This window comes from Pelobates fuscus, chromosome 1 (assembly GCF_036172605.1).
Source record: "Pelobates fuscus isolate aPelFus1 chromosome 1, aPelFus1.pri, whole genome shotgun sequence".
Classification (NCBI taxonomy): Eukaryota; Metazoa; Chordata; class Amphibia; order Anura; family Pelobatidae; genus Pelobates; species Pelobates fuscus.
Genome location: NC_086317.1, coordinates 377,802,868 through 377,830,550, shown reverse-complemented (window position 1 = coordinate 377,830,550; position 27,683 = coordinate 377,802,868). Strand labels below are relative to the sequence as shown.

General features: G+C 42.8%; 1 protein-coding gene across 1 annotated transcript in view; it reads left to right on the top strand.

The window, feature by feature from the left end:
* ERICH6B (glutamate rich 6B) overlaps positions 1–27,683 on the top strand; it is a 224,478-nt gene that overhangs the window by 29,626 nt on the left and 167,169 nt on the right. The window contains exons 3-4 of the mRNA XM_063444714.1: positions 7,880–7,943; positions 14,946–15,049. Coding sequence (XP_063300784.1) covers positions 7,880–7,943; positions 14,946–15,049 — 168 coding nt within the window. The remainder of the gene's footprint in view (positions 1–7,879; positions 7,944–14,945; positions 15,050–27,683) is intronic.

The following is a 27,683-nucleotide window of genomic DNA, read 5'->3' as shown; positions in this document are numbered from 1 at the left end:
TTACCCAACTCTACAACCTGCTGCCGGGTAATTCCTTCTCCCAACTGACTCAAGTCCCCCCTTAAGTTACCAAGTACGGGAGGTGGTCGCCCATACATGATTTCAAAAGGAGAGAGGCCCATCCTTCTGGTAGGGGTACTGCGGATTCGCAATAAAGCTATGGGTAAGAGAACGTTCCACTTAAGTTGGGTTTCCTGACACATTTTAGCCAACTGGTTCTTTATAGTTCTATTCATTCTCTCTACCTTACCAGAACTCTGGGGTCTATATGCAGTATGAAGCCTCCACTTTATACCAAGCATATGAGTCAGTTGTTGTAGGCACTGATGAACAAAAGCTGGACCATTGTCCGATCCTATAGAACAGGGTAGTCCATATCGGGGTATTATTTCTCGTAGCAGGAATCTTACAACTTCTCCTGCTTTCTCTGTACGAGTAGGACATGCTTCTACCCAGCCTGAATAGGTGCACACAATTACCAACAGGTAACGATGTCCACCCGATTTAGGCATTACTGTAAAGTCTATTTGTAGATCGGACATGGGGAGTCCCCCCATAAACTGGACTCCTGGTGGCTTTACTGGTCCTTGTCTTGCATTATTCTTAGCACACGTTACACATCTGCGTACAATGGCCTGAGTCAAGTTGGACAATCTTGGTATGTAGAAATGTTTCCTGAGAGATTCTTCAGTACTGTCTCTCCCAGAATGTGTCCCGTTGTGATAATTTTGGACAATTTCTACCGCTAGTGATGCTGGTATGACTATTCTTCCATCTTCTAGCTGATACCACTTGTTCTCCAAATACTTTCCCGGTTCAGTCTTTAACCACTCCTCTTCTTGAGCTGTATAAACTGGAGTCCATTGGGACAGTGGAGTTGGTATAAGAGCAGCTATATGCCCCACATACTCCTGTCTTCCTGATTCAGCAGCACGCTTAGCTGCACTATCTGCCATCCGATTTCCCTTGGTTACATCACCATCTCCTCTCAGATGCGCTCGACAATGTATGATACCGACTTCTTTCGGCTCCCACACTGCTTCCAATAGTTGTAGGATTTCAGCTGCGTACTTGATTTCTTTGCCCTCTGAATTCAGTAGTCCTCTTTCTTTATACAAAGCTCCGTGGGCATGAGTGATTAAAAACGCATACTTAGAGTCCGTATAGATATTTACTCTTAAACCTTCAGCCAATTGTAACGCTCGTGTTAGTGCTATTAATTCTGCCTTTTGTGCTGATGTTCCTTTCGCCAGTGGCCGAGCTTCTATCACCTTGTCTATTGTTGTCACTGCATATCCTGCATAGCGGATCCCTTCTTTCACATAACTACTGCCGTCGGTGTAATATTGAACATCGGGGTTCTGGATGGGAAAATCACGAAGATCTGGTCTACTTGAAAATACTTCATCCATTACTTCCAAACAATCATGTTGACTTTCAGTAGGTTGCGGCAAAAGGGTAGCTGGATTTAAGGTGTTTACAGTCTCTAAATGCACTCTTGGGTTTTCACACAACATTGCTTGATACTTGGTCATACGGCTATTACTAAACCAATGATTTCCTTTGTAATCCAACAACGTCTGTACTGCATGTGGGACTCGTACATAAAGTTCTTGACCCAGAGTGAGTTTATCGGCTTCAGCTACTAGCAGGGCGGCTGCAGCTACGGCTCTTAGACAAGGTGGAAGTCCGCTGGCCACTGCATCCAGTTGCTTAGACATGTAGGCAACAGGTCTTTGCCATGATCCCAAGTACTGTGTCAATACTCCCACAGCCATTCTTCTTTGCTCGTGTACATATAAGTAGAATGGTCGTGTGTGATCAGGTAGACCTAATGCTGGGGCACTCATCAAAGCCTTCTTCCTGGACACCTTGTATCCTGCCTTCCAGAGAATATGTAGTAGATCGTGCGTTGCTTGCTGACATTTTTCTTTTGTAACTGCTGCTATCAACAAGTCATCTACATATTGTAACAATACACATTCTCCTGGGATAGACTCGAAATCCAGTAGATCTTGACTTAGAGCTGAACCAAATAGGGTAGGTGAATTTTTAAACCCTTGGGGCAGTCTTGTCCAAGTCATTTGGCGTTTTGAGCCCGTTACAGCGTTCTCCCATTGGAAAGCGAAAATACATTGGCTTTCTGCGGCAATTCGGAGGCAAAAGAAGGCATCTTTGAGATCTAAGACTGTGAAGTAAGTAGCCCCGCCCGGAATTAAAGCAAGCAGGTTATATGGATTGGGTACAACTGGATGTATGCTAACAACCGCATCATTGACTGCTCTTAAGTCCTGTACAGGTCGATACTCATCTGTACCGGGCTTTTGAACAGGCAGCAATGGGGTGTTCCAGGGGGAAGTACAGAATTTTAGGATACCATACCGTATGAACTTATCCAGATAGGATTGGATGTTCTTCTTAGCCTTCTGCGGAATGTGATATTGTCTTAGGCTCACTGGATAAACCCCATGTTTCAGTTCAATTTTTATTGGTGGAATATTGCGGGCCAGTCCTGGTGGGTTGTTCTCTGCCCAAACTCCTGGTATGTTAAACAATGTCTCATCACTCCTAGGGTTTTGGCTAGTCAACACTGTATAAAGTCGCCACTCTTCTTCCTTTGGTACGGATAAAGTCATAATACCTGAAGGTCCATTAAACTTTAAAGATGTTGTTCCATCTGGTAGGAACGTAATCTGCGCTTGTAATTTGGATAGCATATCACGTCCCAGCAATTGGACTGGACATTCAGGCATATAAAGGAATTGGTGTTTTACTACGTGGCCTCCCAATGTACAGAGTCGACTTTTAAGAACCGGTCTTTCAGCACTTCTTCCAGTTGCTCCTATCACAGTAATAGTCCTTCCAGATGGAGGAGCAACTAGATTAGTCACCACTGAATGTTCAGCACCAGTGTCGATCATGAACGCACTCCTTTTCCCCCCTATTGATACATCGACCATAGGCTCCGCTCGACCAAGGGGGATGGAGCCCGGTCGGTATCAATAGTCCTCCATGACAGTGTCAGCCAATCCTACAAAGTCCCTACCTTCTCTATCGCGGGACCTTTGCGCTGCTGGAATATACCTGTCTTCCCTAACACTTCCTCTGTTCCCATTACTCCCTCTATAACCATTACTCCCTCCGGGGCCTCCTCTACCTCTCGCTCTGCCTCTAAAGTTTCCGTAGCCTGCCCTGGGTAGGACCCTCTCGTACTGCTCTCTTTGCGGACATTCGTTCCTCCAATGCCCTTCTTCCTTGCAATACGCACACTGATCCCTACTCAAAGGCTCCCTACTCCATCTATTATTGCCTCTATCTGGGCCCCGTTTATCTACGCCTGCGATCGCTACCGCTAGCATATCAGCCTTTTTACGCATCTTGCGCTCTTCCTCTTTCTTACTTTCTGTATCCCTGTTCATATAGACCTTATTTGCTACCTCCATTAGTTGGGTGATGGACATACCTGCAAACCCTTCTAACTTTTGTAGCTTGCGCTTAATATCTCCGTATGCTTGGCTGACAAAGGCGGAGTTAACCATTCGGGAATTGTCTGCGTCTTCCGGATTAAAGGGGGTATACAAGCGGTATGCCTCCAATAATCGGTCATAAAAGACACTGGGCGCTTCATCGCTTTTCTGGATCACCTCAACTGTCTTCGACATGTTAATGGCTTTCTTTCCTCCGGCTTTCATGCCAGCAATTATAGCGTCTCTATAGGCTCTGAGTTGAACCATATCAGCACCATTTACGTTCCAATCGGGATCGGTGTTGGGATAGTGTGTCGCGGCCCATGCTGCTGGATTGGCTTGGTTCAAAGCACGGGCTCTATCCTCTAATGCTTTAATGGCTGCTTGATTTATTCTTGTCCTTTCCTCATTGTTAAATAAAGTCATTAGTAACTGCTGGCAATCAGCCCATGTCGGATTATGCGTCTGTACTATTGAGGTGAACAGATCAGTCATAGCTTGTGGTTTCTCAGTATACGAGGAATTATGGGTCTTCCAGTTTAAAAGATCGGTTGTGGTAAATGGGACATATACGAAGACTGGGTCAGCGTGTGCCATTTGACCTGCGGCATCGATATAAGCTGACCCGGGATTCAGACGAAGAGGCATCTGATAGTGCTTTAATTGTTGGGCACCAGTCAACTGTCGGGTTTGGATGGGGCTACGTAGAGAGGCGTCAGTCATGGGTTCCGGTCGGGGAGAGATAGGGTATGGGGATGTGGGAGGTCGGTTTTGGGAAAAGGTCGTAAATAAAACACTTCGAGCCGAGCTAGATGAAGCTTGACCGGAAGTCTAAAGTGGCGCCAAATCAGGATATTCGTTTCTAATGGGGGTGGATTCTGGTTCCGGAAGGGGAGATTTAGTACGAGGGGGGGTGGATCCTGTACTGGAGGAGGAAGCGGAAGTGGATGAGGGTAATGAGGGGAGGGGTGCAGGACTTCCTGCGTTTGCGTCACTTCTTCTTAACGGAAAGTAAGGGGGCGGCAAAGGGATCTCGGACTCAGGGGGCGTGTCCAAAATGGGCCTAACACCAGTCCTAGTGGACGAGCAAGTCCTAGCTACCATGAGGCGACACTGCTCCTCGTGGCATGTCTGGAGCCATTTTGGCGAGTCATTTACGGCCTGTCTCCAACAGTCAATATAAGGAAACTGGCCGTAAAGTTCAGGCCTACCCGATACAGCCACGTGTAAGCGCTGTACCAGAGTTGGATCCAAACTGCCACGTGGCGGCCATGCCGCAACCAAAGTAGGCCACTCCCTAGTACACAAAGTGACCAAACGTACAGGAGACATCTTTACCCCAAAATCACAAACTTTGAATCCCTTTTTAAAATTCTTAACCATACATCCTAAGGGATCCGGAATCGTTGACTGCGACGCACCCATACTTAACAATGGAACGTCGTCGACAACGAATACTATACACGCGTACTATTCAACAGTCACACCCGTTTCCTCTGGCAACAGCACCACGTGGTACGGTTACCAAGTGAAACGTACACAATAACAATAAACACTCAGGGAATTCCCGTACACACACAGCTGTTACACCAGTCACTATATAATCAATATTATGCCCTTTGGCGTAACTATACAGTCACCCACGCTATAATTCTCTATATACGAATTACCCGTCTATAACACACCCCAGTAACATCGTCTTTTACAAATAGCGGTTACAGTACGGTTAGCATAGGTCAAAGCACAAGTTAAGGTCACAATACAATTATTAGTGGTTATGGTGTTAAACATGCAATGGACGACAATGATTAGTACTTATTATATAATGTCAGTAAATATACAGGGTTATGGTACCGTGCACTATAATACAGCAACACACTATTAACACTCTCGCTAGACGGCTGAGCTCGCGCTATCTAACAAGATATACACTTTACTAAAACAATCGTTAACACATTTACAATTCCCAACTAAACTATTGGCCAGTACCTTGAATGGACTACCTAAAACTATATACACCCGTTTTGGTTAGCCACACTGCCCAATCACCACATATATAGCGAGCTAGAGAACCGAATTTACACAGGCGCCTCTTAGTCGCACTATCAAAAGTCTAGTGGGTTCCAAATTTACACGCCTTCCCACTTAGCCCAGATAGGATGAGAACTAGCGAACCGAATTTACACAGGCGCCGCTTAGTCTCCCGGTCCCTCCGACCTAGCGAACGTAATATACACCCTAGAACGCTAGTCTAGACAAGACACCGGTGTCCGGCTAGGGCTATCTTACACCAGGACCCCGCCTGACTAACCAAATCAAACGGTCTGACTAAAGAGCGTTCGATCGAGCGGTGCGCCTTCGCTCCTTCCCTCCGACAGAGGGGGCAGATACAGATTCAAAAACCCCTTTGGGCCTACCGCACAATCGGTATACCCCTAGCGGGTCCTGCCGTCTAAAACAGCAGTTATCTTACCTCCTCGTTCCTGAACCTGAGTTCACACTCATCGACGGGGACACCCCAGCACTTCTCACGTAGAGGCCGATGATCTCCTGGACAACAGACCAGTGGCGCCGAGACGAAGGGAGGTCCACGCAGAAGTTCAGGGGTGCAGCCGTAGAGAACGTGGGCAAAGATAGACCGTCTCACGCCTCTGCCTCTCAGCTACCGTTGAACGATGAGCTTCCCGGCCAATGCACCAAATGATACCGGAGAAACTGACGGAAGCCAAGTACAGAGAGATGGACACAGGTTTCTTCAGGAAGGAAGAGATTCTTTATTGGATCACCGATCGGGACTCAGAGGGACTAGCGTCACCAAAATACAGCAAAGTCTGAGTACTGAATACATAGAGTACATTCCTTATATAGCACTGTAGCTCCTCCCACAATTAACTACACCCACACATACCCTTAACCTATTTAATGAATAGAGTCTAAACTCATCCATCCGGTCTAACCACGTGGCTCATCTGATACAAAGGAGAGGGACGCGTAATTCCAGTTCTTACATTCCTGCACCTGGTCAGTACAGTGATGACAGTATCTTAGCTACGTGTTATTAACTAACTGATACTACAAACACATATACATACATATGCCTTGTGGCAATCTTAGCCTGCTAAACTTGTATTTTACTGGAATTACATCACAATATGAGCTGAAGAAGGTCTTTCTCAAACGATCTTACAATCTATAAGACTGTTCAAGATCTTATGTGCTGGTCACACTTTTGGTGACACCATTGAAAAATTACAAAAAAATTAGCAGCAAAATCATGTTTTTAAATGGGAGGAATTTGCCGGGTATTTCTGCTCATGCAATGTGATTCTGTAGCAGTCTTTGCAAATGGAGCCCCTCCTACACTCGCTGAAAGGGCTAATCCTTATGTGCATATGACAAACACACATTTTTTGGCTTTGCCTAGGTGACATGAAATGCATCAGAGGTACTGTGCCCCTCTCCCCACTTCCTTACCTATGGTTGGTTGGTATACATTAGCCAGTACGAGACCTGCTATTGATGCTTCAAACTATTGCTATAACCCTACTGCTCCTGGTTACCCATTTGAGCACTGCAATCATTACTCTTGGTTTGAGTTTAGATACTGGTGACAGTTTTGGTGAATATGTTTACCAACAGACATGTCTTTGGCAATCATTTTATAAAACTTTACAACTACACGAATATCAACAGTTTTTTATTTGAGTCGCATAGAAGCATCTTTAGATCAGAGCATAACAGACACAGGTACCAAGGTGTGTATTAGTTTTATAGGGATGGGGCTCTTACACTCACACCTGATTCCCATCTCACTTAGCATCATTTTATTACCTCCCCCTTCATATATCTCAATATCCTAGAGACTCTCTAATATTTCTAGCAGGTAATCATTATGTTCTGTGAAAACATGAAAATATACAATTTTACTTTGCAGACTTTTTATAACCATATTTTATTGATCCATTATTAAGACTTAGATGAAGGTCAACTTATATTCAGGTTCACATAATACAGTAACACTGATATTGGAACTCTAAAGTGTTTATAGACTTTCTCTCATCAGAAATGTTTATCTCTGAGTGTGTTAAGCACAAATCATTACTTAAAAAAAAAAACATTGCACTCCCTCTTGCAAATTTTAGTGTTTTAGTTGCATAAAATGTTGCTCCAGACAGATAGTTTACATTTTCATTACTTCGATCGATTTACAAATTCTTTCAGCTTTCTGTTTTAGTGTCAACTGTCTGTAGAATGTGCCATAATGCTAAGTTTAAAAACTACACTATTCTTAAATGTTTTACTGGAAGTACATTTTTAATAAACTGCTAATACAACATAAATAAAGGCAACTGAAATTATTTTAATCTTGTCTTACAGAATGTATAATTCACATGTATCTTTCTCCCCAACAGGAATTAAAGAAGATGTATTAACAGACTCCTTAACCAAATCAACTGATACTAGAACCAGATTCAGGTATACTCCTATTTAGATAAATTCTGATTGTAATAGAGATTCAGGTATATTCCTATTTAGATAAATTCTTATTGTAATACAGATTCAGGTATATTCATATTTAGATAAATTCTGATTGTAATAGAGATTCAGGTATACTCCTATTTAGATAAATTCTGATTGTAATACAGATTCAGGTATATTCCTATTTAGATACATTGTTATTGCAATACAGATTCAGGTATATTCCTATTTAGATAAAAATTTTATTGTAATACAACATTTACTATACTAATCAGGAAGCCAACTCACCAAGTAACTTTATTTTTTTGAAAGGTGCTGAACTTTAGCTGCTTTATTGCTTTTTACCTTAAATAACACAAATGCACTCTACTATCGATAGGGTAGACATAACCCTGTTAACGGGACGCTGTAGGCACCCAGACCACTTCAGCTCATTAAAGTGGCCTGGGTGCCAACTCCCATCACCCTTAACCCTGCAAGTGTAATTATTGCAGTTTTTATAAACTGCAATATTTACCTTGCAGGGTTAAGTCCTCCTCTAGTGCCTGTCTACCTGACAGTGACTAGAAGGACTTCAGTCTTCTTAGACGACTTTTGAACGCTGAACGTCCTTATGCTATGCACGAGCACCTCCAGCGTCGCCGGAATCCCCATAGGAAAGCATTGAATAATTCTTTCCTTTAGACCTATGTGAAGGAAAGCATTATTCAGTGGTAGTGATGTCCTGGACGGTTCGCCGGTGAATAGTTCCCGGCCAACATAGCGTGTTCGTGTTCGCCACGGATGGCGAACATATGCGATGTTTGGTACGCCCCCTATTCGTCATCATTGAGTAAACTTTGACCCTGTACCTCACAGTCAGCAGACACATTGCAACCAATCAGCAGCAGACCCTCCCTCCCAGACCCTCCCACCTCCTAGACAGCATACAATTTAGATTAATTCTGAAGCTGCATTCATTTTTTTTTTGTATTATTTTTTTGTTTATTATACATAATCCCCCATAGCCAGTAACCTGTGTTTATTATACATTATCCCCCCATAGCCAGTAACCTGTGTTTATTATTCCTTATCCCCCCCATAGCCCTAAATACTAAAAAGGGGGGGGACCTAAGGTCCTCCCCCCTGGCCCCCACCCCTGAGCGGCGGGTTAGGGCCCTATATACCAATGGGGGGGATCTATTGTCCTCCCCCCGGCCCCCAACCCTGAGCGGCGGGTGGGGGCCCTAATTACCAATAGGGGGGGACCTATTGTCCTCCCCCTGGCCCCCTCCCCTGAGCGGCGGGTGGGGGCCCTAAAAAAAATGTGTGTCCCCAGGTGACTAGAGGTCCCCAAACCCCTAGTCACCCCCTCCCCCCCAAAAAAAAGTATCCCCCTACCTACCCCCCTCACCCTAAAAATAATAAGGGGGGAACCTTTAACTAAGAACCTGTAAAGAAAAAGAAAAAAACTTGCCATTGGATGTTTGCTTTCTTCTAAAATCTTCTTTTTTCAGCCCCAAAAAAGGCCAAATAAAAAACCATAATAACCGACGCAATAAAAAAAAAAAAAAAACGAGCGCAAAAAAAAATAATCCATCTTCACCCATGGAGGGCTCCGCGCAGACTGAGCTCTGCAGGGCGGGGGAAGGCTTATAAAGCCTTGCCCCGCCCTGCAATTAGGCTCAGAGCACTCTGATTGGTGGGTTTAAGCCATTTACCTGTCACCGCACTCTGATTGGTTGGTTTGAAATACACCAATCAGAGTGCTCTGTGTCATTTTACACAGCGTGGGAAAGTTCTTTGGAATTTTCCCACGCTGTGTAATTTGACTCATACCACTCTGATTGGTGGATTAAGTAACCAATCAGACTGTTATGAGTCAAATTACACAGCATCCCTGTATTACACTCATTTGTTCATATCTGGTGGTCTTGTAGACTAGTTAATAATACATGGTCTAAGCTATTTAAAATAATCTTAGATATCTTAAAGCTGAAATGTAAGGTATCGCCAGAAAAGGCCATTTTACATCTAAACTTAGATAACATTAATAAAAATTGAACATTTTTGATTATTAATTTCTTCATGGCTTATGTCAAGAATGTGGAAGAAAAAACGAGAAATCCCTCTGATCCCAAATTATAAATCAAATTATTTTCATTGTCTGATGGAAAAATTTTATTTTTTGGCTTTTTTTAAAATTATTATTCTTTATTTTTGTATGCAGGGGTTAACATTTGTGTAATAATGCCACGAAGGCGTATGCAGTCAAGAAATAAACACAATTTTAGTACATATATGGCATGGAAAGAGCTGCACATTTTTATGTTATATATACAAGCTTAGGTATACGCTTGTATCTGTAGCTCTCAGGGACGTGAAATTGCTTGGAACACACACTGCAGGTGTCTCATATGCTCATCTATGCTTGTCAAATATGCCTAGCTGTATGTAGACTACAATATGCTAAAAACTACACTTCAAAGGGTACTATACTGGTAGTATGCAAGTTGCGTTCTGCTTCACTAAATAACAATATATTTTAAGCTGCACATTTTTATATTTAAGATTAGACATGACAAGCAGATACAGATTTAGCTCTGCAACCAAACGGGTTATTTTAAGTAAACTGTAGACTATGCTTATACATGAAACCATATCACAAGGCTGGAGGCAAAAATATACAGTGCGAAAACAAGCCAAAACAAATGGCATATAATTAGTGGACGAGCATAACACTGCTTTGTCCTTTAAATGAAATTATAGCAGGAGTAACATAAAAGAAAGAGACATTTATGTGAGAAACATTAAGGGTGGTCGACAGATATATTTGTGCTGGTGTCTGTTTGGGGTCGGCTGTTAGGCAGGGTCAGGGTCTCGGCCAATGCCTCTGGTAGGCCACGCCGAGCAGTCCTTTTCCAGTCCAGCTTTAAGGCATACATGATGGGAGGGATCTCCGTGAGCTCCATATCCCTTCATCGCTCTCCCTCTCCAACCCAGACCGGCTTTTCTTGCAGCATGAAGGCTGGTACCTGGTGGTGTCAGGAAGCTCTGTTTGGTGTTGGAGCCTGGGCTATACGTCTCCCAGTGGGGCTGTTGGATTCCTCTTTTGAAAGGGGGTCTCTGCGGGGGAGCTCTGTGAGCTGATTTACCCCCTGGAGTCGACCGCCCGGCTCTCACTCTCTTCTGACACCTGAGTATAAGACCGTTCTGCCGCTGTGGAGTCGGCTTGGTCCGCTGGGCTGCAGGAGGTGAGCGGCGCTGTGAGTTTGCAGATTGTTGCCTCTCCTCTAGCTTCCACCAGAATGCCTCCAATATCTTGTCCAGCTTTGTTACGGTAGATTCAGTCGGTATGGTGAGAGGCCTGGCGTCCGCCATCTTAGGTTGCCTGAGACGGTAAGATTCAGGCTGCAGCGTGTGCTTGTTCGGGGCTACAGGTACTCCAGTGACTGGAGTGCTAAGGCCGGGATGACCCCCACGGGCAGAGGGGGGGGGAACGGGTGCCCGTACTGCGTCTGCTTGTTCCCGCAGGAGTTCAGGTGGGGAGAGCGTCCGCCTACCCCGCACTCTCACTCCCGGGTAGGCCGCAATAACGTTTTGAGCTGAAATTGCTTGGGATGCGCCTGTAAAGCTCTGAAATAGATCAGGGCTGATTGTAGGCTATTTCTAGCTCTCGGGTTGCAATGGTTGTGTTTGAGAAGGTCAGTATTAAGACGATTTCTTAGAGTTTCGGTCGGAGCTGACTCTGCATGCGTCCATTCCATTTGGCAGCCAGGCCCCGCCCCCATTTTTTTTGGCTTTTTAAAGATTTGGTTCATATAAAAAAATATGGCATCCTTGGCTGAGTTCTAATACTGACAGGATTAATGTTTAATTCTTTATCTTTTACTTAGTCGCGCAGGTTTTGTCTTTGTTTTTGTCTTTTGTAAGAATATTGCTTCATATGTAAGACATAATATAAGATTATATCTTGATAAAAAAAAAATAGTTTTTAGTCCTTACTGATGAACCATGTATTTGTGTTGTGTGGTTGGATGACTTTGATATACAACTTTGTATGTGAAAATTTAATAAAGAACAATTTTAAAAAAAGAATAATGCTTTCCTATGGGGAGGTCTAATGGGCGCGCCCAGCTATTTCCGCGCATACGCATTATGTCTCCCCCATCGGCGGACATCGCCGGGGAAAAAAAACGTGGACGGAGTCTGACCCAGAGTTGAGGGACATTGGCGCTGGATTCAGGTAAGTTTTAACCCCTTCAGCGACATGGGATGGGGGGCGGGAGGGAGGGGGACACTCCAGGATTCTCTAGTGCTGGGAAAATGGGTTTGTTTTCCTGGCACTAGAGAATCCCTTTAACAGGGATCATGCTAACGGCAGGGATCTCAAGATGTTGTGGACTACATCCCCCATAATGCTCTTACACACATAATGCTGGCAAAGCATCATGGGAGGTGTAGTCCAAAACATCTGCAGAGCCGAAGGTTGCCTATCCCACATGATACAATCAACCAAGCATTAGGAAGAACAGTGTCAACCTCAATGGCATGCACAAGGGGGGACTAGTCTGTTGAGACACTGACCCCACATCCAATTAGCCAAACTCTCTCATATCCTCTTACATGCTCCTAAACACGCACCTTTTCACTAAAGCTTTCCAATATACTCCTTAACACTGCCCTCCCAATATCATTGTAACCATCATCTTGATTACTACCTTCCATAACTGTAACTTACTCAGTTTTGATGAGTGTTTATACAGTCAAGGGAATATAAATTGTTTGGAAAAGGCCTTATAACCTTTCCCAGATTGAGGGGCAACAACAATTACTTCTCTAGGATTGCTGCTGTTGTCTTTCATCCTTGGAATTGTGTTAACACACACCTGAATGCTCCAGACCAGCAAACTGCTAAAACTTTGACTTTATAGAGGTAGTCACTGTGGCAAAACCAACCTCGCCACTGTGAACTGGAGAAGCCTGGTTGCTCGCCTGCTCCCTTTGGACTATGGCCCTGCAGGTTAAACCGTTTATTTTCCCTGCAGAAAGGCTTATTCGTGCCTTTCTGCCGGGGTGTTCGGTAGATTACAACAATCGAACGGGGGACCACAGGGGAGCTGGAGTGTGCCGCCAATTGACCGCCCAGAAGCTGCGGTTAACCGCAACTTAATTGATGAACACTGGGTGGCCTTTGTTCGTTTGCCAAACACGTGGCAGCGGCCATTTTAAGTCCCGAAAGGCCAGCGGTGTTCAGCACTAACACAGTGGAACTGAAAACGGACACTTACTTGTGCGAACACAGCTGAGCCGTCCGCCCCCTGGTTCCTATTCGTGCCCTTGGTGTCGAACACCAGTTCAGTCGGTACTTTGGGATATGTGGATATGTTTTAACCCAGATAGCTATGCCTATCCGTGTAATTAAAGACTTTGGCTCCATGGCAATTAAACTGTATTTGTGTGATCTGAGTGCCATTCACGTAATAATGTGCGCTCAGTTCTAAGCTATCTGGGGATATGTAGAAATGTGTGTTTTATGTGTTAAATGTATCAGTATGTAATTTTATGTATTTTACTGTCTTTTTGTCTGCCATGTGGGTAATGGAGTTTTGCCTCTGTCCTTGGAGATAATTAGATTCCTTCCCCAATTATCTCCAGGCCAGAGGGGAGGGATTGTGAGGCATTGTGGGAGGTAACTCATGTGTGATTGGTGTATTGTGTAATTGTTGTAAATCCCTCCCTTGCATGGGAGAATCCTTTATAAGACAGTTGTGTGAATAAATCAGGGAGTTCCTGCTTAACCCTCAAAGTGAAGTGTCGTCTCATTCTTGGGGGGAATTTGACTGTATGCCGATTGCCAGGAGTGTAAGCTGTTCGTAGGACTTTTCCTGTTCGGCTGCTTCCAGGGTTCGTGTGTTTCCTGTTCGGGAGTTGGGGGATTCGTGCAGTTTGGAGTTCGGGAGGTTGGTGATTGCAGTAGCTGCTGGTCTATCTGAAAGGGGATTATCGCCTAAACGTTTTTTTATCCTCTTGTGAGCGAAACGGTCCGCAACAGTCACACTTGCTGATGATCAATTAATCAAGGGCATTTGATTAGCAGCATCTGTCTGCTACTTAACATCTTAATTCCTATGGAACCAGCAAATGTGTACTTAGTTTTTCACACATGGCTTCTCCATTTTGGCTTTATTTTTGTCAAATAACACGGTATAATATGCCATGTGTTGTGTTGTTGTTAATCTGAGGTTGTATTTACCTAATTTAAAGACCTGCTAAGGAACAGATAATTGTTATTATGTCCTGATATGTAAAACCATAGAATTTAAAAAGGGTGTATGTTTAAAAAAAAATAATCATTTGTACAAGGCTGTTTATATTATTGTCATTGAATGTAACGTTGATGTTCTGTCATTTGTTATATGCAACCGTTGTGAGTATCTGTATGCTTACTGTGACTCTTTAATGTATAATTTGTTTAATAATCTCAATATCCTATAGCTAAATAGCGCAGTATATTCTACCCATAACTCTTTGGTTATCAATCTTGCAATGATGTAACGTTAATGTAACATGCTCTGTCAAAGTGCATTATACAATAAATGGTAAACATATAAAGAAAAATGTTTCTAGGAGAAATAGTCCTGGAAACAGTGCTACAAAGGTTAGACTTCAAGTCTTATGACTTTTAATGTAAAATGACAGAGATATATTATATCAGTGACTTTTTTCCCATTGGATATTATTGTTGTAATGTTTTTGTTGTTATTTGAACCTTGGTCATTTCGATTCTTCTCACATGTCCGAGAAAGTTATTCAAGCAATAAACACATCTGGTGAGTCTTGTAACCAAAGGGAAAAATCATATATTTGTTGAAGGGCATTGACATTGGACTTGGGTATTGTTAAATAAACAGCAAAAAATAGAAAACTTTGTTTGCCAGTGACTTGTTAATACCTGCCTTTAATTAAAAAAAAAATTAAATAAACATAGTTACATGGTTTTCTAATTACTTTTTTCAGATCATCTGCTGTGCTGAAAGGCAGGGAACGTAAAACCGAAAACGCCCAGACGCAGACAGAATGGAGCTGGCATGACTTATCATCAGCAAATGTAATCGCTAATGGTAATTACAATGTTAAATATCTTTACAGAAGACGCAAGCATTTGTTAACCAAAACCAGTAAGCAAGTTGCTGTATTGAATTTGTGTTTTTTGTGTGCCTTATGGTATTTAGAGTTAGTTGGGTTTTTTTCTGCGATGAGTACTCATTTCTCATAGAATTGTGCCCAGTAAGTGTGGTAAGGCGTACAAATCATAACTAAATATTATTTTTTACTGTCCTGCCGGGCAAGCCAATCTGCCAAGCAAGTGTGCCATAGCATAAAATTAACAGCCACATGATAATTCTCACTGCCTTTCGGTGTTTGACTTTCCTTTTGGGGCCTACATAACCCACCATTTTCATCCATTAGCCCATTGTGCCAGCAAGTGTGCCTAGCAACCTCGTCTCATAACGCATAGTAACAGTGCTACTTTGAGGCAATGAGCACAATTTATGCAGTTTTGACGTAATTGTTTCAGACAAACACCTCAGTGGATTTTGTATGGAAATGTTGCGATTTTCTATCAGGAATGCATGGCTTGAGAACATAACCCCTAGATCACATGTAAAGTCTATATGGACTTATCTAACAACTCTAGATTGCATGTGAAAGCTGCGCAACATCTGCATCGAATTAAAAAAGCAGAGAATGCACAAATACTTTGTAGTGCAGACTCTTAACTAGGTTGTACATGCTTTCTACTAATACTCATATCACAATAGAAAACAAAGCTTTGCATGTAGGGACGAAAGGGGGTCAGGGACTGGTCCACCCCATGCGACAGGGAGTGTACAGCACCCCACACCTCTTCAGACAGAGCAGACACCTCTCTTTCAGCATGTCGCTTGTGGGGGTGTGGCATGTCAGGTGCATGCTCCGTGGCTGTGTTGTGGGTACTTGCGGTGCTGAGATCACTCTGCACTGATCTCCCAGTGGCTTTGTGCACAGCGTATTGTTGCTGGAGCTGGAATATGAAGTTATCCCAGAGCAACAGTACAGAGCAGCAGTGAGCTGGACTATCAGTGGAGAATGATACCAGCACCGTACTGGACCTCAGGGATGAGGTTCCACTCCAGTTCTTTCTGTCAAGGGGAAACAGCTCTTTTATTATTTATTAAAATAAAAGTTAAATGTTGGTATGTATGTATGGATGTAATTATGAGTGTGTGTATAATTGGCTGAATGTCTGTGTCTGTATATGAGTCTGTGTGTGTGTTAAACATGTGCAATTCGTTTCGGTCCGAATATGAATTCGGACGAATATCGGACAATTCGGACATTCGGGTACTTCCGAATGTCCGAATTACCGATGTGCCGAATTGCCGAGGTCCCAAAGTTCCGAAATTACCGAATTTCCGAAGTGGCGAAGTGCTGAAGTGCTGAAGTTCCGAAGTTGCCGAAGTTCCGAAGTGTCAAAGTTCCGAAGTGTCAAAGTTCCGATGTGTCAAAGTTCCGAAGTGTCAAAGTTCCGAAGTGTCAAAGTTCCGAAGTGTCAAAGTTCCGAAGTGTCAAAGTGCCGAAGTGCCGAAGTTCCAAAGCACAGTATTGCCTAAGTACTAATATACTTACCCAGTGAAAGAAGAAGAATGTTACATTGTAAACAATTTTAAATACAAAGTATACAAACATAGCCAGGATTCAGCTGTAAGCATTTGCAACACTTACAACAATCAAGTAACATACATTCATATAAAATGTAAGTTACTTGGCCAGTCAATGTAATGACAGGAATGAATAAGTATACAAACACTGAGATAAAGCACCGCGCTTACAGCAGCAGTAGCTTAGTATCCAACAGCTTAAAATACATAGTAAAAAAAAAGAACGTTACCTGCACTCTGGCCTAAATCCCCATGTGCATTTAAACAAAATGGAGGCTCTTTAGTTTTTTAGATGAGTTCCTACACTAGCCATTAGATATGCTGATATCAGCGAAGAATCTCCAGTAAGACAGGAAGGGGTATTTTATAAACCCTTTAACATGTAACCCTTTATAGGGCTTCTACACACACAACTTATTAAGACTTTATAAGTATATAGGGGTAGCACCCCTTCCTGTCTCATCAGAGAAATTTGCCTTTTAGCTGATACCAGCAAGGTGATTTGTATGTGTTATAGCCCTATTCAGGGTAAAGTATGTAGGGGTTTATAAAACACCCCTTCATGTCTCATTAGAGACGTTTAAACTTTGTCTGATCCCAGCAAAGTTTATTGAATGTGTAGAAGCCCTATAAAGGGTTAAATGTGAAAGGGTTTATAAAATACCCCTTTCTGTCTTACTGGAGATTCTTGGCTGATATCAGCATATCTAATGGCTAGTGTAGGAACTCACCTATTGAGGCTTGCCTTGACTTGGCTGGTGAGCTTATATATTCAAATGGCCATTAGAATAAAACTAAAGAGCCTCCATTTTGTTTAACCCCTTAAGGACACATGACATGTGTGACATGTCATGATTCCCTTTTATTCCAGAAGTTTGGTCCTTAAGGGGTTAAATGCACATGGGGATTTAGGCCAGAGCGCAGGTAACGTTCTTTGTTTTTACTAGGAATGAATAAGTAGATAACTCCCTAATTCCCACGGTATTAGGGAGCTATCTACTAAAAGGCTGAAAGACCTGAATTGGTCTTTCAGACAAATTTACTAATACTAAGTAAAGATTACTTAGTATTAGTAAATTATGCCCCTACTCGCTATACCGTGAGTAGGGGAATGTCTATTAAACAGTGAGCAGCCTGTGGCTGCTCACTGTAAAAAAAAAAAAAAAAAAAAAAATATTGCTCCCGGCTCCCACCCCTGAGCGGCAGGTGGGGGCCCTAATGTAAAATAATGGGGGGGAACCTATTGTCCTCCCCCCCGGGCCTCCACCCCTGAGCGGCGGGTGGGGGCCCTAAATCAGAGTAGGGGGGGGGACCTAATGTCCTCCCCCTGGCCCCCACCCCTGAGCGGTGGGTGGGGGCCCTAAATACTAATAAGGGGGAAAACAAACTCCCACGCTGTGTAATTTGACTCATAACTCTCTGGTGGATTAAGTAACCAATCAGAGAGTTATGAGTCAAATTACACAGCGTGGGAAAATTCCAAATAATTTTCTCACGCTGTGTAAAATGACACAGAGCACTCTGATTGGTGGATTTCAAACCAACCAATCAGAGTGCTGTGACAGGTAAATGTAGAGACTTACCTGTCAGTCTCTTCATTTACCTGTCAGAGCACTCTGATTGGATGGCTTAAACCCACAAATCAGAGTGCTCTGAGCCTAATTGCAGAGCGGGGCAAGGCTTTATACGCCTTCCCCCGCCCTGCAGAGCACAGTCCCATGGGTGAAGATGGATTTTTTTTTGCGCTCGTTTTTTTTTTTTTTTTTTAATAATTGCGTCAGTTATTATGGTTTTTTATTTGCCCTTTTTGGGGGCTGAAAAAACAAGATTTTAGAAGAAAGAAAAAACATTTAATGGTATTTATTTATTTTTTACAGGTACTTAGTTAAAGGCCCCCCCACATTAGTTTTTAGGGTGAGGGGGGTAGGTAGGGGGGATAATTTTTATTGGGGGGGAGGGGGTGACTAGGGGTTTGGGGACCCCTAGTCACCTGGGGGGGCATTTTTTTTAGGGCCCCCACCCGCTGCTCAGGTGTGGGGGCCAGGGGGGAGGACACTAGGTCCCCCCCTTATTCCAATTTAGGGCCCCCACCCGCCGCTCAGGAGTGGGGGCCAGGGGGGAGGACATTAGGTCCCCCCCTTATTCCAATTTAGGGCACCCACACGCCACTCAGGGGTGGGGGCCAGGGGGGAGGATATTAGGTCCCCCCCTTATTAGTATTTAGGGCCCCCACCCGCCGCTCAGGGGTGGGGGCCAGGGGGAGGACCTTAGGTTCCCCCCCTTATCAGTATTTAGGGCCCCCACCCCCTGCTGAGGGGTGGGGGCCAGGGGGGCGGACACTAGGTCCCCCCCTTTTCCTTGTTTAGGGCCCCCACCCACCGCTCAGGGGTGGGGGCCAGGGGGGAGGACATTAGGTCCCCCCCTTATTCTTGTTTAGGGCCCCCATCCACCGCTCAGTGGTGGGGGTCCGGGTGGAGGACATTAGGTCCCCCCCTTATTAGTATTTAGGGCCCCCACCCGCCTCTCAGGGGTGGGGGCCAGGGGGTAAGACAATAGGTCCCCCCCATCATTTTACTTTAGGGCCCCCACCCGCTGCTCAGGGTTGGGGGCCGGGGAGGGGCACCATTTTTTTTAAACAGTGAGCAGTCACAGGCTGCTCACTGTTTACTAGACATGCCCCTACTCGCGGTATAGCGAGTAGGTGCAAAATTTACTAATACTAAGTAATTTTTACTTAGTATTAGGAAATATGGCTGAAAGACCAATTTAGGTCTTTCAGCCTTTTGGTAGATAACTCCCTAACACCGTGGGAATTAGGGAGTTATCTACCAAGCGGCTGCAAGAGAAGTCCCGAGGTGCCGAAGTCCCGAAATTCCGAAATGCCGAAGTTCCGAAATTCCGAAGTTCCAAAATTCCGAAGTTGCCGAAGTTGCTGAATTTGCGAAGTGTCGAAGTTCTGAAGTGTCGAAGTGCTGAAGTGCCGAAGTGCCGAAGTGCCGAAGTGCCGAAGTGCCGAAGTGCTGAAGTGCCGAAGTTCCGAAGTGCCCAAGTTCCGAAGTGTCGAAGTGCCGAAGTGTCGAAGTGCCGACGTGTCGAAGTGTCGAAGTGCCGAAGTGTTGAAGTGCCGAAGTTGCTGATGTGCAGAAGTTCCGAAGTTGCCGAAGTTCCGAAGTCTTGAAGTGCCGAATTGCCGAAGTCCCGAATTGCGAAAATCCCAAATTTCGGAATGCCGAACCGAACCGAGAATTTTCCCCATGCACATGCCTAGTGTGTGTGTGTGTGTGTGTGTGTGTGTGTATATATAAATGTGTTTTTACAAGTGTGTGTGTGTATGAGTCTGTAGGTATGCATATGAACGTGTTTGTCTCTGTATATGTGTCTGTGTGTAAATGGATGTATCTGTGTACAGTATGTGTGAATTTGAATGTGTATGTGTATATGTATATGAATATCAGTATGTGTACGCTCCCTACAAAAAGGGGGTTAGGGGTGGTGCAAAGGGAGACGCAAACCTTTTTTTATTTTACAGTTCTGGGTGGGGGTTGCCAAAATACATTTCTGACTTGGGTGCCATGTATCCTAGGTGCACCTCTTCATGTAGGCATCTATATTTAATATTTGCATCTAAGCCCCCAAGTGCACAAGAGACAAAAGATTAGGAGCATTCTTGTGATGTCTAAAATAACAAAACAAAAAAATACAATTTTCAAAAACTGAGTTCAGCAAGAGTTTGTTTTCCAAATCTATTTAATTAACACATCTGTGAATTTCAATTCCATAAAAGCTGAAATTAACGATTCTGCAAGATATACACAGTAAAATGAACTTACTAGTACGTTTGGTATATGTGTATGCCTGAAGCCTTTTGGAAAAAATGATCTTCCTCTGTAGTTCATACTCAGTGCAGTAATCGCTGTAACAATATTTAATTTCTTTTATTCCTTCTTCTAAATATTCATAAATTATATCAAAGGAAGTATGCTGAAGTCTCGGGCTAATTGCAACCTATTGTGAATAATACATTTTTGTAAAGAAATTAGAAGAATAAAAGATTTTCCTTTCTGTTATAATTTATATGTTTTGAATTTCCAAGTATAAATTAAGAGCTTCAGTAGATGTAGGTCATGCAGTTCTCTAGTTGGAGAGCAAGGGAGATCACTTTAGAGAACTATATTACTAAATTTTCTATTAATACATGCTTCTGTGAATTGTCTTTTCATGCTTTTGGGCATGTTATGCTCCTCAAAAGAATTAGATAAAATTCTGGATGTTCTTCTTTAATACTTAGACATAATCATCAAAGTAGCACTAATTTCCCAACTTTTGTGCTCAAAAACCTATATATTTTATTAATATACAGGTTCATTTAAAGGGACACTAAAGTCACCAAAATAACTTTAACTTAATGAAGCCATTTTGATGTATAGGTCATATCCCTGCAATTTCGCTGCTCATTTCTCTGATATTTAGAAGTTAAATCACTTTGTGTATGCAGCCCTAGTCACAACTACCTCCATGTGACATGAACTGCCTTCCTATACACTTCCTGTAATGTGAGATCTAACCTTGCATGAGACTCCTGTGCGTGATTATAGTTCGATTTACAGAGCAGGCAATGAAAAACATATAAAGTAAGTTAACATTTGATTGAAAGTGAAACCATATTTTTTTTGCCAGGAGAGGTGTGGCTAGGGCTGTATAAACATAAACAAAAGTGAGTTAACTCCTAAATGGCAGAGAAATGAACAGGGGCATGATCTACACACGAAAACTGCTTCATTAAGTTAAAGTTCTTTTGGTGACTAGTGTCCCTTTAAACATGATTATGAACATTAAACACTAATAATTCCAAGGCAAAATACAAACTTTGAAAATATTGATTTCAATGTTTGTCCCATAGATGAATTTCAGGGCCAATGTTTACTTTTATAAATGCTTACCTTGATTATTATTATTATTATTATGTTATTATTTAATTCGCGCCATCAAATTCCGCAGCGCTTTACGATGGGTGGACGAACAGACATGTAGTTGTAGCCAGACAAGTTGGACACACAGGAACAGAGGGGTTGAGGGCCCTGCTCAATGAGCTTACATGCTAGAGGGAGTGGGGTAAAATGACACAAAAAGGTAAGGGTAGTATTAGACTAATGACAGTTGCAAGAGAGGAACTATTAACAGTTGAATTGATACAGTCAGGAGCTATTAACAGTTTAATTGATACGCTTTTATGAAGAAGTGGGTTTTTAATGATTTTTTTGAAGGAGTGGAGACTGGGTGAGCATCTAACGGAGGAAGGAAGCGAGTTCCACAGGAACGGTGCAGCCCTCGAGAAGTCTTGAAGGTGAGCATCAGAGGTGGGAGTATGGACAAGAGATAGACGTAAGTCTTCAGCAGATCGTAAGGGCCTACTTGTGTATTAGGGAGGATAGATAGGTGGGAGCAGTAGGGACTGACAGAAGGGTGAGGCGTGGGCGGTGCGGGCGGACAGGAAGAGAAGCCTGACTAAAAGTTTGATACGTATGCTCAAACTTAAAGTGCACTGGTCTTTTAAAAAAAAATTATAATATTTGATCTTTCTTTACTTTTGCCCCCTCTATTTAAATGATTATACTCTCCTACTTGACACTTCAGTTTATTATATTAATTGTCTTTTCTTCCTTGTGGCGGATCTTAGTACCTGAGTGCGGCCATTTTGTTCTCCTCTGTTCATGATGTCTGCTGTTTGCTTTCTGTGGAAATGACTTTACTGATGGATTGTGGGTAAACCTGATTGGCTACTGAAACAGAACTGTCCTTGAAGGTCCGCCCATTGTCAAGTTTCGTCAACCTGAATGATACACATGAAGAAAAATAGCCCTTACTTTTATTTATGTATTTAATGAAAACTAGAGCTCTCCAGAAACAATAAAGGAGATTCGGACATAGGAAGCTATATAAAAAGAGATTAGATTAAAGGACCACTATAGGCAGACAGACCACTTCAGCTCAATGAAGTGGTCTGGGTGCCAGGTCCCTCTAGTTTTAACCCTGCAGCTGAAAACATAGCAGTTTCACAGAAACTGCTATGTTTACACTGAGGGCTAATCCAGCCTCTAGTGGCTGTCTCACTGACAGAAAGGTAAGTGGCTGAAGGGGGTTTTATCCCCTTCAGCCCAGCAGGAGGGGGGTCCTGAGGGTGGGGGGGACCTAATAACCCTATAGTGCCAGGAAAACGAGTTTGTTTTCCTGGCACTTTAGTGGTCCTTTAACCCCTTAAGGACACATGACATGTCTGACATGTCATGATTCCCTTTTATACCAGAAGTTTGATCCTTAAGGGGTTAAGTAGATTTTTGGTGGCAGAACCACTTTAATCACTTCAGAGCCAACTAAATGTCTGTTAGAGGGACCCAAGGCCTTTCTTTGAAATGTGCAACCTGATAACCTGATAAGTCCAGAAATTCCATTGGAGAAGGATGACTTATTTCTGGCTACAAAAGGTGCTACAGAAAAATAAGAGAAATAAAAATTATGGTATATTTCAAACAAAAGAAAAACAGATGGGAGCATTCTAGACAATTTCAGACAGGTGAAAATAATTTTGGTACAGGGGATTTGAGCACAGAAACTTTGTAGACATTGCCCGCCTCACAATACTTATCCATAAGTGATAAGTACCTCAAACAATCAGCAATATAAAGCGCTCATTACATACACCATAACAAGGATGGTTTTTAATCTTTAAACATACATGTTAGAAAGCATATTTGATAATGCTGAAAATAACAGTTTAATTTAGTATAGTACACAAAGCTATAACTTTTTTCAAAAAGATGACAATATAAAATTAGATTACCTTCTATATACCAGCATAGAAGTCGTAAAGTGAAACTATATATAGTGCCATAAAGCACTTTAGTTTGCTGAAGTGCTTTATGTGTGAAGAGTGTGTCTGTAGCAGACTTGGTCCTCTTCCGGTTCGGTTGCCCGTATATCCCTTGTTCGTTGCTTGTACATAAGTCTCATTACCCCTTTTATAACTACCGAACACCGACCACCACCTGGCTCATTAACTTCAAAGAAGCTAATTACCTCAAGTGCTCTCGCTGGGTGGCCGCCATTCATACAACGGAACACACATGCTCTATTAAGTGGCATCCATTTTGTCTCCCGAACGCAGGCAGCGGTCATTGAACGCATGGAACTGTTTTCAAATACCACACCTACTGGTTCTCAGGAAAACTGTACTGTTGCCTGCTCCTCTCAAAGACAAGCCAGAAGAGTGCTCTTCGGGGAAAAGACACTATCAACTGGGGGAGCAGTTGCTCCCTCAGAGCCAGTGGGAGCATTCATTTATGTTCGCATAGGAACTCCTGAAAGTTGACCGGGCCGTTACCTCTTTCCTCCAACCACGTGGGAGGCCGGTCAGAACTTTAACCCGATGGCAATTCCCCTACACTGAATGGATCTGAGAACTATTTAGACAACTTGGGCGCTCAGATCCGGACTATTTGGGGATACAAGACATGTGGGGTTCCTGTACAATTTGAATGTCATTTTCGGGTACTTTGAATATTTTATGTATGGTTCTCTGTAACTGAGAGATAATTGAGTTAACGATCTTTGACTAAATTATCTCACAGCCACAATATAGTACAAACGCCTGGGAGGGGTTTGTACTATATTGAATGGAGACACCATGCTGCATAAAAGGCAGAATTTGGCACAATAAAAATCAGTTGTACTCCAAGAACTGTATGTCACCCAGTTACTGGAAAGGCTAGAGCTATTCATTTTGCAATGCCTTGTTCCAGAGTTCCAGTACCTAAGGATTCAGTGGAGAAAAGTCCTTGTCAGGACTCCGCTACAGTGTCCCCTTTCATTAATTTAACAAAAAGTGCAGATTTTGCTAGAAATGTACACATTTAAAAATTAATTAACTCTGTTACACCCCCCTGGCTGTTAAGCAAACAACAGGTCCTGGTAATTTCTGATTTGTTTTGCTCAGTGAAGCTAAACATGCCCAGAGCACCTGCCTTGCAAAGCCTTCTCATTGAGCTGCATTGGGAAGTCTGTGATTGGATAGCCACAGAAAGTCTGGGCTGGGTTAGAAGGGGAGGGGCTTGCAGATCTGCAGCTTAATGAGCCTCATTCAACCAATATGAAGTCTGGAACCACTATATCAATAAGTAATAATAATAAAAAAGCACTAAATATGCCCACCTAATACATCTATCACTGCCAAATTATTTCTCCACACTACTTAATTATATATCATGTTCCCTCCTCAGTATATTCTCCTACCAGCAAAATCACTTGCTATCCATCAGTATTCTGCCATATCTCCTGTCCTCATCCCTTCTATTATAGCCATATCTTGTGTCCTCTTCCATTCTATTACAGCCATATATCCTGTCCTCTTCCATTCTATTATAGCCATATCTCCTGTCCCCTTCTATTCTTTTACAGCCATATATCCTGTCCTCTTCCATTCTATTACTGCCATATCTCGTGTCCTCTTCCATTCTATTACAGTCATATATCCTGTCCTCTTCCATTCTATTATAGCCATATATCCTGTCCTCTTCCATTCTATTATAGCCATATCTCCTGTCCCCTTCTATTCTTTTACAGCCATATATCATGTCCTCTTCTTTCCTGTTGCAGATCTATCTCCTGTCCCCTTCCCTCCTGTTATGAATATATCACTTTTTCCAACCCTTCTTTTACCGCCATATCTACTGTCCTCATCCCTTTTATTACACCATTTCTCCTGCCCTCATCACATTTATTACAGCCTTATCTCCTGTCATTGTCCTTTCTATTGCAGCCTATCTCCTGTCTCCATCTTTTCTATGACAGCCATATATCCTGTCCCCTTCCCACCTGTTACGACTATATCTCCTGTTCCATCGCTCTTATTAAAAACAGTTTTCCTCTATCAAAATTTTTTAAAAAGAAAAATCCTCTCTCCCTTCTATACACCTTTTTCTTTATTTGGTTTTCATTAAATTCCTCAGGTGCCTCCCTGAATGAGTGCGATCCCAGATGGATTACAATCTAATGGGGCCTATGGCAGGCTACCAATTTGGGCCTTCCGTTGTGACCAAGCAAAATGCATAGTTCTAGGAACCCTGCCAAACCCCCATGTATTTCGAGTCACCTTATAGTTAACCCTACTCTTTGTACAATATTCCTGCTGCATGTTCCACAATAAAAATAAAATTTTATTATTTATGTAATATATACAAGGTAATAAATTACTCATGTAAATGGTGAGGTAAGTATCCACTTGTACTCAATGAGGTCGTATGTCCACGTGTACTCAGTGAGCTAATATGTCCACCTGTACCTGGTTAGGTAATTATCCAGCTGTACCCAGTGAGCTAATATGTCCACTTGTACCTGATGCGGTAATAATCCACATGTACTCAGTAAGCTAATGTGTCCACCTATACCTGGTGAGGTAATTATCCATCTCTATTTAACAAGGTAATTTTCCACCTGTAACCGGTGATGTAATATATCCACCTGTACTCGCTGAGGTAATTATTCACCTGTAATTGGTGGGGTAATATACCCACATTTAACTAATGAGGTAATTATCCACCTGTAACCAGGGGGGTAATATATCCACATGTAACTAGTGAGGTAATATATCCACATGTAACTAGTGAGGTAATTATCCACCTGTAATTGGTGGGGTAATATACCCACATTTAACTAATGAGGTAATTATCCACCTGTAACCAGGGGGGTAATATATCCACATGTAACTAGTGAGGTAATATATCCACATGTACCTAGTGAGGTAACATAGCCACATGTAACTAGTGAGGTAATTATCCACCTGTAACCAGTGAGGTAATATGTCCACATGTACCTAGTGAGGTAACATAGCCACATGTAACTAGTGAGGTAATATAGCCACATGTACCTAGTGAGGTAACATAGCCACATGTAACTAGTGAGTTTATTATCCACCTGTAATCAGTGAGGTAATATTTCCACGTGTAAATGGTGAGGTAGTTATCCATCGGTAGCCGGTAAGGTAATATATCCATATTTAACTAGTGAAGTATTTATCCACCGGTAATCAGTGAGGTAATATATCCACATGTAACTAGTGAGGTAATATATATCCATCTATTACTGGTGATGTGAGCTTTTTTTTTATACCTCTCTCAAAATATTGCACATAAACAAGTATGCATACGAAAAGACATTGCCACCAGTTTAATCTACAGGGAGTGCAGAATTATTAGGCAAATTAGTATTTTGACCACATCATCCTCTTTATGCATGTTGTCTTACTCCAAGCTGTATAGGCTCGAAATCATCGAAGCGTGAACATCGAACAATCAAGCGTCTCATTCAAAATAGTCAACAGGGTCGCAAGAAGCGTGTGGAGAAACCAAGGCGCAAAATAACTGCCCATGAACTGAGAAAAGTCAAGCGTGCAGCTGCCAAGATGCCACTTGCCACCAGTTTGGCCATATTTCAGAGCTGCAACATCACTGGAGTGCCCAAAAGCACAAGGTGTGCAATACTCAGAGACATGGCCAAGGTAAGAAAGGCTGAAAGACGACCACCACTGAACAAGACACACAAGCTGAAACGTCAATACTGGGCCAAGAAATATCTCAAGACTGATTTTTCTAAGGTTTTATGGACTGATGAAATGAGAGTGAGTCTTGATGGCTGGATTGGTAAAGGGTAGAGAGCTCCAGTCCGACTCAGACGCCAGCAAGGTGGAGGTGGAGTACTGGTTTGGGCTGGTATCATCAAAGATGAGCTTGTGGGGCCTTTTCGGGTTGCGGATGGAGTCAAGCTCAACTCCCAGTCCTACTGCCAGTTTCTGGAAGACACCTTCTTCAAGCAGTGGTACAGGAAGAAGTCTGCATCCTTCAAGAAAAACATGATTTTCATGCAGGACAATGCTCCATCACACGCGTCCAAGTACTCCACAGCGTGGCTGTCAAGAAAGGGTATAAAAGAAGAAAATCTAATGACATGGCCTCCTTGTTCACCTGATCTGAACCCCATTGAGAACCTGTGGTCCATCATCAAA